A 12,824-nucleotide genomic window follows, 5' to 3' on the forward strand; every position below is an offset into this window, starting at 1 on the left:
AATAAAAATAAAGTAGTTTATTTAGGAAATCCTTTGGGGAGATAGATAAGGCCTAGATGCCTTGCTGCTAGCTACCTACAGGAAGAGTAGAAGGGAGAAGGAAGTCTCTCTCTCCAGGTGAGAAAATGAAACCCGAGACTATCAGTCTAACAAAGGGGAAATAGAGTAGGGAAAGCATAGTCAGAGAGGGGATTCCTTTGCTCACTGTCTTTATACATTTGGTCTTAAAAGGAATCAAATGTCAATGCATCCTGAATCGGAATGGCCTCTATTGCATTTGCAATGATGAAGTGCTAGGGGACCTAGAGCAGTGTTTTTCAACCTTTTCAGGGTCAAGGACTGGTAAATTCTTCGTGCGCAATTTCAAGAACCACTACGTAATTCATGAGCAGTTTCCTGGACCAGCAGTTAGTAAAGGGGTTTCAAGTTTAAGTCCTATCTATCTATCTATTTAACAGACTTCTATACTGCCCAAAACTTGCATCTCTGGACAGTTTACAATTAAAATAATATTATGAGCATTAAAATCATTACAGGTGGTATCATTTACAAGCAAACATTAAACATTAAAACTATAAACCAGGGGTTTTCAACCTTGGGTCCCCAGATATTGGTGGGCTTCAACTCCCATAACTCCCAACCACAATGGCATTTGGCCATTATGGCTGGAGATTATGGGAGCTGAATTCCACCAACATCTGGGGACCCAAGGTTGAGAACCCCTGCAAAAGCCTGGGTGAACAAATATGTCTTCAGTATGTCTTCATATGTCTTAAGTTAATATATAAAGTAAAATTTGTTAACAAAGAATTTATTTTGCCTACATACTCATTAAAAACACACACAAGATATTAAATTAATGTGAAACTGGATATAATCCCACCAACTAGCCGGCAGCCCTTCAGAAAAGGAGAAGCATTCCACTACCACTGCGGGCTTCTCTTGGGCAAGATCTTTTCCTTTTCCTTCGAAAGCTAAAGCTCGAAGGGCACTCACACGCACCCTCGCTCTTCCGAGACCCATCAGTGCCCACGAACATCTGAGACCCACCAGCGGCTGCTGCAGTCCATGGAGTGACTCTACAGTCCAGAGATCGAGGCACAGCGGTCTCGCCCTCCTGTTCAGAAGTAGCCCTCCAACTGTTTATCTATTCTCATACTCGCGGGCAAAGTAAGCCAACTGGCACCAAAATTTGCACATCTCTACAAAACCAAGGGTAAACTCCCTGAAAACATGCACATACCTCCACTTTGGAGAAAGTAGTTCTCAGGCCCCCGCCCCCCACTCCACACATTTATTTGGAAGTAAACACCCACTGATTTCAGAAGTCACTTCCAAGGAAAAAGGAGCAGGAGTGATACCTCACCCTAAGAACCTGACCCCTTCATACTTCCAGCTCATCCTTTTTCTGGCCATCCCTCATACACAAGCTTCGGTCCATTGCCACGCACTTCTCCAACTTGTCCCACTCATGCCGAGTCTGCAAACACTCCTGCCTTTACTTCCTCTCTTACCCTGCAACTTGCCCTTCCGTGTAGGTATTAAAAGGGTGAAAAAAGAAGTCAGAGGCATGCAAATGATAATAAGCAAATTGAAGGAGACAAAAAGAAAGGCAGCAGTTAAGAAACAAGACAAAGTGCGGGGCCCTAGGTTAATCCGGCACCGCCTCCTCCATTGTTGGGGGGGGGATTTACCTCCCAGCCACGGACCACCACTCAAGTCTCCGTGGACCTGCAGTGGTCCCCAGACCGCTGGATGAGAAACAGTGATCTAGAGGACTCTCCATACCCATGCCAAGAGTCCTCTTCATCATCCATCCCTGTCTCAAATTACTTATGCAAGGGGCAGAAGGGGGAAACTCCAGACTGCTGAAAGCATGCAGTATTGAGAGAACTTGAGAAATGTTCCAGGAACACAGAGAACCATGAGAAATATAGTGCGTGGCATCCCTGAAGAAACAAAACAAAAGGTCGGCTTCTTTCATCAGCAGTAACTCTCACCATCATGTATTTACTGGAGAATCAGTCCCTGCGCATTCAAGATGTGCCCTCCATCCTGGGCAGAATCTCTAAATTACCATTTTCATAGATAGATAGATAGATAGATAGATAGATAGATAGATAGATAAGATTAGATTAGATTAGATTAGATTAGATTAGATAGATAGATAGATAGATAGATAGATAGATAGATAGATACTAAGCCTATACTGAAGACCTATTCAAGATCTACTACTATTCAAGATCTACTACTACAAGAGACTACTTCAACAAGTTTTCCAATATTTATATTTTTCTGTAATGCATCTTTTGGAACTCAGTTTTGAAATATTGACTTCGCAGCAGAAGCATGGTAGATTATTTCCTTTGTTCTTTGAACCTCTACACTTTTATTAAACAACTGTAAATATTTCTCTCTTCCTAGGAATGCCAAAGTAAATATTTGTATGAATACATCCTACAATATTGATGAATCACGGTAGTCACATTTCTTTTGCTTACACAAGTGAGTCACTTATCACTACTAAAGTGAAGTGACTGGTGTTGGTAGCTATTATTACCAACAATTACTATCCACTAACTGTAAGAGCGGCCTTGTCTGGCATCATGGCACACTTATAAAGTGCAAATTGTGAATTTTTAATGTATCCCATGTTAGTAACTTGCAATGCATTCTATAGGATATAACACCAAACATATGTTTAGTCTCACGTCAGGACAAAAATGTCTCTCTCATCAAATTTTATACACTCTCAAAAAGTTTCCTTTGGAAAGTACCCAGAAGTTTAAAAACCCCAGAAACTCACCAGCCTTCCAGGACTGAGAAAATCAAATTAATTAAGAGTCATCAGAATTTGCTCAAAGATGTTTGTATTTATAACTATGGTAGATTATCTTACTGAAGCCATGTTGGGCATATTATGCTTTTTGTATCAAATACACTAAATATAGTTTTAAATCAGTTTAATTCCAGTTCTTCAAATACTTCCTGTCTTAACACTAACACTACACGATGGCTAAAATACATCCAAGGTGAAATGAAATCTACTTCTTCCACCCATCTAGCTACTTTTCTGGAACAATGAGGTGTGATATATATCTTTCAATTTATCTATCTTGCATAAAATTAGCAAGGCTGCCTGTCCTTCATTCTAATTGTAAGAGCAGGATAAACAGTGACATATCACACATTTCTCCTCTGCATGTTTATTTAGAAATAAATCCCACTGTGTGAAATGGAGCTTGCTCTCAAGCAAGGGTTGGTAGGATTGCAGGCTTAGGCTAGTTGCTAACACTTGCCAAGGCAGAAACTAAGTTGAAAGTTTAGGTTCTGTCTGATCTCAGTGCTGCTCTAAAAATGATAATGACCACACTGATCCATCATGACTTCTGTGAACCAACAGCATACATGTTCACCTTGGACTAGGAGGTTTTTATTGTAATACACACAGACATGTCATGCATATGTCCGGATATTGTCCGCATCCTGTACACTGAGTTATCCAGAGGTACTGGGAGGATGATGACTCAAGCCAATGCCGCTGGAGCAAGTAGGGCCCAGCCGTGGCACCCTGATAAGACAGAGCAGCAGCAGGCCCAGCCATGGCCAGCCTGACACTTCTGAGTGCAGCAGGCCTGGATGGCAAGACAGCCTGATTTATTTTATTTTATTTATATACGTCCTGATTCCAAAGGCTCTAGGCGGTTCACAAAGATGAATACAATACAGACAAAGTAAAACAAACTGTTAAAACAACTATTTAAAACTTTCAAAGATTACTAAAAGCCAGGCTTTAAAAAATGTGTCTTAAGGGCTTTTTTGAAGGCTCGATGTTAAACCACAAATGTCTATATGGAGCGTATTCCACAGCCCAGGAGTGACTAAATAGAAGGCCCATTCCTGAGTCACTGCCAGACGGGCTGGCAGCGTCTGGAGATGGACCTCTTGCGATGATGGTGGGGATCGTGCAGAAGGCAGTGCTCTCCCAGGTAACCTGGCCCTAAGCCGTTTAGGGCTTTAAAGGTAATCACCAGAACTTTGTATTTTGCCTGGAAACCTGTTGGTAGCCATTAGGCATAATATGGTGAGAAACCCTGGAGACCAATCTAGCCGCTCCATTTTGGACCAACTGAAGTTTCCAAACTAAATACAAAGACAGCCCCACATAGAGCGCATTGCAGTTGTCGAGCCTAGAGGTTACCAGAGTGCACCACTCTCTGAGATCACCACCAGTTCTGAGATCATTATCTTCAAGGAACAGATGCAGCTGTCATATCAACCAAAGTTGATAGAAAGCACTCCTGGCCACAGCCTCAACCTGAGAAACAAGAGTAAGGCCTGGGTTCAAAAACACTCCCAAGCTACATACCTGTTCCTTCAGGGGGAATACAATCCCATCCAGAATAGGAAGATCTATCACATCCCTCAAAGTATGACCCCTTACCATGAGTACCTCCATCTTGCTTTGATTCCGTTTCGATTTATTATACCTCATCCAGTCCTTCATCTAGTTGACCTCCTGATGATGATCAACTAGAGGAGGCCAGCCAGGTTGAGCCCTTTGGACAAGGATGGTAACAGCAGGGTGATCCTGGGAGTGTGGGAGAGACACACAGGAGTGGGCAGGGAAGCATAGGTGGGGCCAGGAAAGAGACTATGGTTCCCATGGAGGCATTAAAGGAGTAGGTAAGGAGGAGGGGAAGGGTGTGGAAGGGATGTGGGGTCTGCTCCTCCCTATTTTAAAACAGCAGTGGCTAGTTATGGGGAGACTGGCCTGAAATCAGGATGGAGTCCTCCAGAGAAAGGCCAGGCAACAAGAGGAGGTTGTGTCCAGTGGGGGGAGAACTATCAATGGTGCAATAACGATCTCCCCTGTTTTCTGAGGTCCTGCCACCCTGTCTAATGGGATCCAGGAAGACAATGTAGTTTTCACAGCATACAGTACTTGTAGCCACTGCATTTATGCAATATTTAAACCTGTTTATGTCCAACCATCTGTATTATTATATTTCAAGCCTTCCACACCAAACCACCTTCTACAATTGTTTCCAAACCCCACGACTTTTTCAAAATCCATCACCCAACCCATTTACTCAAAGAAGTATGGTGTGGAGTAAAATACATGTGTGAGGACTATAATACAGCATTATCCTAAGCAAAACCACATATTCATTATTAGTGCATTATTTGTGCAGTGTCCACTTTATTATGTGGCCTATATCAGTGTTTCCCAACCAGTGTGCCACAGGGACACTGGCTGGTGTGCCACATCCCCAAAAGCGTAGTCATCTCCAAAAGCAGGGAGTTTATGTGTGCTTTAGGATGAAAAAGGATTGGGAAACACTGGCCTAGATTACAAAGCAATTGAAAAAACAATGTACTATGGGAATGTACATAAAACCAGGTGAATTTTAAGCGGGCATATGGTTTGCCAGAAAAGTTGTTGCTTGGGGATAGGGAAATGGAACATTTTCTGTGAATTCACATAGTATCCACTTCCCCATATTAGTTATGTGGTTCAGTGCCAAGCAGATGGCCAAGGCACTATATAAATTCGGATCTACTAGTTCTGTACTCTAACCAACAATAACTCAGATCTTTCACTTCACTACAGTTTACAGCCACTTGACTAAATTAAAAATCTGCTATGTTCTGTGCACAAAATTAGTCTAAGAAAAAGCATGTACACATGCATGTAATGATACAATAAAATATAAATATATATATATATATCATCATTGTTATTATATTCTTTACACTGGATAAAAATTTACACCCATTTTTCACAGGTGGCAATGACTAAAATAAGAGAATTACTTTTACAAAATTATTCCAACAGTCACTTGGCAATCTCATCATTCAAAATAAATTAAAGCAGCTTTTTTTAAATTGGGGAAAATATTGCCAAGCCACGAGAAGCTCGAATATGATGAACTTGTCATGTATGCAAATTATGAATGAATCATCTGAAGCCTCCCACTTTTTACACTAGGCAAAAAGAGTTTGCACACATGACCATGTTGAGTGTACATGACTATAACATGTAACAGACCATACCAACAACAGATTGACTTTTATATTTTAAAAAAACAAAACACCTTACTGGCCCTGCGCAGAACATCTGCACACTAGGACTTTATTGCTCTCCTTAAAGTCCTGCCACAGCCCCTGCTTTATTGCTCAGTGTCAGCCACCCCTCCCCTCCACACCCCCACTCACAGCCATCCCCTCTCCTCCCCTCCACCACTTTCAGCCATCCCACTCACAGCCACCCTACTCGCAGCCACCCCTCTCCTCCCTACCACTACTTTCAACCACCACATTCACAGACACTCCCTTTCCTCCACTCCCCCACTCTCTCAGCTCATCCAACCGCTGCTCACTCCCTCAACTGGCTAGCCTCTGACACCCTGCCAAGTCTCCTCACAAGGAGGATGGCCAAGCTGGGTGGGAGAGAGTATCAAGGGCCATCGGTACAGGCCAGATGGGAAGCCCCAGCTTTGCCATCTTCCTCGCAAGGAGACTCGGTGAGGCATCAGAGGCCGGCAGTTGGAGCTGAGGGAGTGAGCGATGCCACTTCTCCTCCTTGGCAGCAGCTGCCCCTCCATCTGTTCCTCAGCCTCCTCCTCTATGCCCTCTCCCCCCCACCAGTGTTGTCAAAACTCTCGCGAGATGTCCCACGTAGCATGGGATTTGTTACATATGTCCTAAGTCTTTTAAATATAAAGATGTTTCTCAACTAATTTACAAAAGAAATGCAGCAGTGAATAAGTTTCCCGTCAAAGCACAGACACATACAACAGAAGATACGACTGCAATCGCAGATAGAACATTTCACTTTATTCAAGATCCTACGGGTTTGGGTAGAGTCATGTTTAAAGAGTTCATTGGAGAGGGATGTCCAAAAGGTTCACTTAAAACAAGCAGTTCTGGTAAGAACTAATCCGCCTACTCTCACTAGAATTTTAATTGATAATTACCACCTTCAAATTCATGCTCTTTTTGTTAAACGCCAAATGCAGTATGCAGAGTACAGTAAAACTGTAGCCACCAGAGACTCGTCTGTAAGAACAGATTGCACCGTGTATAGGTGGAGGATGGCAATGAGATAATGACATCATTATTGTAGTGCCCATTGTGGCACTACAACTGCACTAAATCTGATCCAAATAGGTCCTAGAATTGCAAAGTTAGGTGGAACACACGCTCAGCCACCATCTTGAAATGGTTTCTGGAATTCATTTATGGGATATCAAGTTTTTATGTCCTCTATAATCTTAACATATATATAAAGTTTGGTGTAAACCCATTGGGGGTTCAAACAATAGCCCATTTCTACCTCAAAAGTTCATGCATGTGCCATCTTGAATTGAGGTAGATGGTGTCATTGCGAAGTATGTCATTGAGGTGTCCCTATGTGGCACTACACAACTGTATCAAATTTGATCCAAATCTGTCCAGTCATTGCAAAGTTGTTGACGGGGAACACACACACACAGACAGACACACAAAGGGACAGCAAGGAGATTGCACAAAGCTACTTTCCATGAGAAAAGTAGGCTAAAAAAGTGCTGTCAGAACAGATGACTGTGATGTATGTATTAAACAATGGCATTCTGCTAATAAACATTAAAAAAAGAATGGAACCCAGTTAGTGTTAGGCCTAAACTAGACCTGGCATGGGAGTTCTGTGACTGGAGCTCCTAAAGTCTTTTTCTTTAAAAAAAAAAAAATGACAACTGCAGGGGACCTCCATTTGAATAGAAGCCGAAGCACATAGGAACACAGGAAGTTGCCTTATACAGAGTTGGCCCACTGGCCCATCTAGTTCAGTATTGTTTATACTGACTGGCAGCCGCTCTCCAAGGTTTCAGGTGAGGGTCTCTCCCAGTCCTACTTGGTGATGCCAGAAATTGAACCTTAGATCTGCAAGAAACTGAACCTGGGTCCTTATGCATCCAAATGCTATGCCACTAAGCTATGGCCCCATCCCCTAAGAGGGAGGAATATTTCAGCAGACAGTACTCACATGTAGTAACCCATCCAAATGCCAAGGTTAACCCTGCTTAGCAAAGGGGTCCATTCATGCTTCCTACTGCAAGACAGTCTCTGTACCCCAACCAAGTGAAGGGGGGGGGCTAGCCTTTTGTCCCTGCACCATGGCCCCAATCCAAATACACCTCTCCCTAAAGCTTCTGTTAGTTGCAGAAGGAAAACCTTCCTGGGACAAGTAAATCCTCCCCCGCCGCCCGCAGATAACAGGAGCTTCAGAGGATTATTTAACTGCTATTTTAACTAGGCTTGAGCCCAAAATGTTCTGGAGGCCATTATAAAGACCTCCAAAATGTTTCGGCTCGGCAGGGGGTGGTGGTGGTTTCAGCGTTTCGGTGGGAGTGGTACTTTAAGGGCGGGGGAGGGTGTACTCACCCCTCCCGCTGCATTTCCCCTGCTGGTGCTCCGTTATTTTTAAGCCCCTCAGGGTGGCAGCGTTCCTCCCTGCCGCCCCATTTCCCTCATCAGCCAGAAGTAGTGACTGCATGTGCACCCATCGTGCATGTGCATGTCAGACAGGCGCACACAACGGGTGCATGCGCAGTCGCTACTTCCGGCCACTGAGGGAAACGGGGCGGCAGGGAGAAACACTGCTGCCCCGAGGGGCTTAAAATAATGCAGCACTGGTGGGGGAAATGCGGTGGGAGGAGTGCAACCTTCCCCCACCCTTAAAGTACCACCGCCACCAGCGCCAAATAACATTTGTGCACATCCCTAATTTTAACATTGTTGTCATGGCTTTATACTTCTAACACATCTATATTTGGAAGTGTGTGCAGGGTCAGAGAATTAAACCCCTGGGCCAATACAAATTGGTGCCCCATTAATTTCTTTTTAAAAGGCCAGGAGTTCTAATTATGAAATTCCCCATCATATCTATTCCCATCATACATCATATAGAAGGAAAAACATGCTAAAACTCCTGGAATCAGCAATGGATGGATCAGGGCCGATAAACTGAAGTGAAATCCAGATAAAAGGAAGATGGAGACTCTTTCAGTGAGTGGTCCATCTGACTGTGAATGGGGTGTACAGTCCATTCTAGATAGTCCCTCACACTGGCCCTGAAGGATCAGGTCTGTAGTTTGGGGGGCACTACTGAATCCAGCATTGTCACTGGAGCCTTGAGTGCCTTTCATGGCTCAATGTGCTTTGGCTGGAGTAACCCCTTCTAGACAGAGATAGCTATCAACACATTGGAATTCTCAAGATTATACTACTGCAATGTATTCTACAGAGGGCTGTCTTGGCACACTTCTCAAAAAACTAGTTCGTACTGAACACTGTGGCCACTGCTAACTGGGACCAGCCATCTTGAACATATCTCATCAGTTCTGGAAAAGCTCCACTAATTGCCAGTTCATTTCCAGGCACAATTCAAAGTGCTGGTGTTTACCCAGGACCTGGGTACTTGGAACGGCTGCTTCCTGACATATAAACCTGCCTGGAAACTTCACTCTTCCGCAGAAGCCCTCCTCTAAGTCTCACCACCTTTTCAGGTTAGGCATGTGTAATCAGGGAAGCCTTTTTGGTTGCGGCACCCTGACTTCAGAATGCTGTCATTGGAGATGTTCACCTGGGGCCCTGCTAACCATTTTGTCATGTTAGCACCAGGCAACAATAGGCCACCTCCAGCCTCAGAGGCAAGATGCCTCTCAATATCAGTTGCAGGAGAGCAACGGCAAGAGAGAAGGAATGCCCTCACCTCTTGCCTGTGGGCTTCTCAGAGGCATCTGGTGGGCCACTGTGTGAAACAGGACGCTGGACTAGATAGGCCTTGGGCCTGATCCAGCAGGGCTGTTCTTATCTACTTATGTAAAGAGGTTTTTGTTTGCCCAAGTGCTCTAGAATGTAATCTAAACTGGTTTTAATCTCCACCATTTTATGAGATGCCACTTTCCTGCTATTTGTTTTATTCTTGTTATATTTATTGTTTTAATTTCGATTGTATGGCACTCCAGCAGTTTTTGATGAAAGGCCATTAGAAATCTTTAAAATAAATAAATGTTATGCAAAAGGTGATATATGGAGTGCAGTTGGAGCAGCTGGATACGATCTCTGTTAGAAAGCAGATGTTCAGTATAGAAACAGTTAAACCCAGAATATAGAAGACTTTTGGCACAAGACTAATTACATAACTAGCCTAATAAGCATCTGAGGCGACAATCCTGTGCATGTATTTAAAGCTAAAGGTAAAGTTGTGCCCTCGAGGTGGCCGCAGCTCCTGGTGACCACAGAGCCCTGTGGGTTTTTTTGGTAAAATACAGGAGGGGTTTACCATTGCCTCCTGCCGTGCATATGAGATGATGCCTTTCAGCATCTTCCTATATCGCTGCTGCCTGATATAGGTGTTTCCCATGGTCTGGGAAACATACCAGAGGGGATTCGAAATTGCAGCCTTCTGCTTTGTTAGTGAATCATTTCCCTGCTGTGCCACTTTTGAACTCAATGGGATGTACTACTGAGGAGCCAAATATAAGACTGCACTGTAAGAATGCTGTCTGATTCAAATTTTGTACCTCCCTGGAACTCAATGATTGCAAAGCTATCTCACTTACTAGGAAGTAAGTCTCACTGAACATAATGGGGCTTACTTCTGAAAGAACATACATAGTTTCTGTTGCAAAGCTGCACACTTACTTGGGAGTAAATCCCACTGAACTCAGTGGGACTTACTTTTGAGTAGCCATATGCAGACTTCTCTTGCTGTTAGACAGAGTGTAGCTACAAATGAACAGCCGGGGGGGGGGGTGAGGGGTGGGAGAATGTCCCGGGGCCACTGAGGGAAGGCCAGCGGGGTGACAGCATGCTCTTTACCACTGATGAATATATGAGGTAACTGTAGCCAGGACATATGTTTAAAAGTGTTTTTGAGCCAAGGAAATACACGCACACACACAAGGATGAGTCTGTGAGAGTGTCTATGTATGTGTGATTATTTATGAGAGTGAGAGAAAGATCATGCTGATAATGTATTGTTCTTCACCATGTCTGGACAGTTCTTCCGCTGTAGAAGAATTGGGGTTGGGGGTGAAGAAGGCAGGGGGTCCATCTTCACTTCTTGTCCCAGGGCCCACTCCACTCTCTCGCTACGCCCCTGCTTGTAGCCCAGGGGTTCTCAAGCTTGGGTTCTCAGATGTTGTTGGACTACAACTCCCATCATCCCCAGCTGCAATGGAATGCAATGGGAGTTGTAGTCCAGCAACGTAAGAACATAAAAACAGCCCTGTTGGATCAGGCTCAAGGCCCATCTAGTCCAGCATCCTGTTTCACACAGTGGACCACCAGATGCCGCTGGAAGCCACAGGCAGGAGTTGAGGGCATGCCCTCTCTCCTGCTTTTGCTCCCCTGCAACTGGTACTCAGAGAGGCATCCTGCCTTTGAGGCTGGAGGTGGCCTATAGCCCTCTGACGAGTAGCAGTTGATAGACCTCTCCTCCATGAAGTTATCCAAAGCCATCCAGGTTGTTGGCTGCTGTCTGGAGATCTAAGTAGTCTCCAACATCTGGAGACTGGCTGGCTGAAGAGCCAAGTGTCTCCAACATCTGGAGACCCAAGCTTGAGAACCCCTGGGCTAGCCAGCAGCCAGCCACTCAGTCTCTGCTTCAGCTCCTGCGGCCCCCCCATCCGCCCCTGCAATACCGCCACAAAAACACTAACCTACCTTTCAGTTTTATTGCAAATATTATTAAGATAATGAGGCTGTTGGAATGCCAGAAAGCGCATTGCAAGAGTAAAGCATGGGCTCAGGGCTGACAAGTTGAACTCAGAGACGTGCATTTGCTCTTCCTCTGCTCAGCCTATATATATACAACCGCGTTGCAGCAGCCCCCCCCCCCGCCCACCCGAAGACCCCGAAGGCACGTGCTGCCGCCCCGCAATTGCCAAAAGGACGATCCCCTCCGCGACCGGCCGGCAAGAGAAGCAGCCCAGCGCGAGGCAGCTCCGGATCGGACGGGCACTCTCTTTCCCGCGCTGGCCAGAAGAGGCGAACTGAACTCACCCTCAAGTGGATTCGGCTGCTGGCGACGGTGGCGATGCTGTGGTGGCGAAGCTCCGACGGCGCCGCGCTGGGTCTCAACAGGCTGCGGGTGAAGCGCCGCGTCTTCTCGCCAGCCATCGGCGGGTCTTTGAAGGATACCTCCAGCGGCGGCGGCCCGTCGCAGCAGGGCGAGCTTCGTCTCTGCCTGGTCTTGCCCGGCCGAGGCAAGAGGCGCATCCAGGAAGCGAAACTTGGGGCTTTTTGCTTTCCCTTCCCCGCTCGAAGGCGTGACGACAGCCCCTTCTCCCTCTCCCTGCCCAGTTCCGCGGCACTTCGGGGAGCGCCAAGTTCAGGGGGGCTGCGTGGGTGGGAGGGGAGGAAGCGAGGAGGTTTGGCGGCGCTGGAAACGGAGAGCAACGCTGGAGGGTGCCCGAAGCGAGGCAAAAACGCTTCCGTTCCCCGCCGCAGCCGCCTCGCCTTTCACACGGGCGGGCTTGGCTGAGCAGCACAGCTCCACGCAGCACGAAGGGGGCTTCCTCGACTTCGCTGCAGACAAACCCTGGAGAGGGAGGCTCCGGAGTGTTTACCCTTCAGATACCAGCTGGGACGTTTCAGTCCTTTCACCAAGGTGGGGGGGGGGGTGTTCGGAGTTAAATTACAGGCGGAGGAGGAACAATAAAGGGTGAGCAGCATATCAGCCCAAGTGCCTTTATAGGAAGAAGGGACTTCTCAACTTGGATCAATGCGTGCGCGCGCCGGGAAAGGTGGGGGGTGGGGGAGCCAGAGACTTT

General features: G+C 45.8%; 1 protein-coding gene across 7 annotated transcripts in view; it reads right to left on the reverse strand.

Annotated features, from left to right (window-relative positions):
• The window catches only part of DOCK10 (dedicator of cytokinesis 10), a 296,882-nt gene extending 284,342 nt beyond the window's left edge, over positions 1–12,540 (reverse strand). For 5 of the 7 annotated variants that reach the window (XM_053308598.1, XM_053308611.1, XM_053308600.1 and 2 more), the window contains exon 1: positions 12,055–12,540. In XM_053308598.1, coding sequence (XP_053164573.1) covers positions 12,055–12,270 — 216 coding nt within the window. In that variant the 5' untranslated portion in view covers positions 12,271–12,540. The remainder of the gene's footprint in view (positions 1–12,054) is intronic. The other 2 variants (XM_053308608.1, XM_053308599.1) reach the window with 1 other exon arrangement.
• Positions 12,541–12,824: the final 284 nt, after the last annotated feature.

Source organism: Hemicordylus capensis, chromosome 3, assembly GCF_027244095.1.
Source record: "Hemicordylus capensis ecotype Gifberg chromosome 3, rHemCap1.1.pri, whole genome shotgun sequence".
Classification (NCBI taxonomy): domain Eukaryota; kingdom Metazoa; phylum Chordata; class Lepidosauria; order Squamata; family Cordylidae; genus Hemicordylus; species Hemicordylus capensis.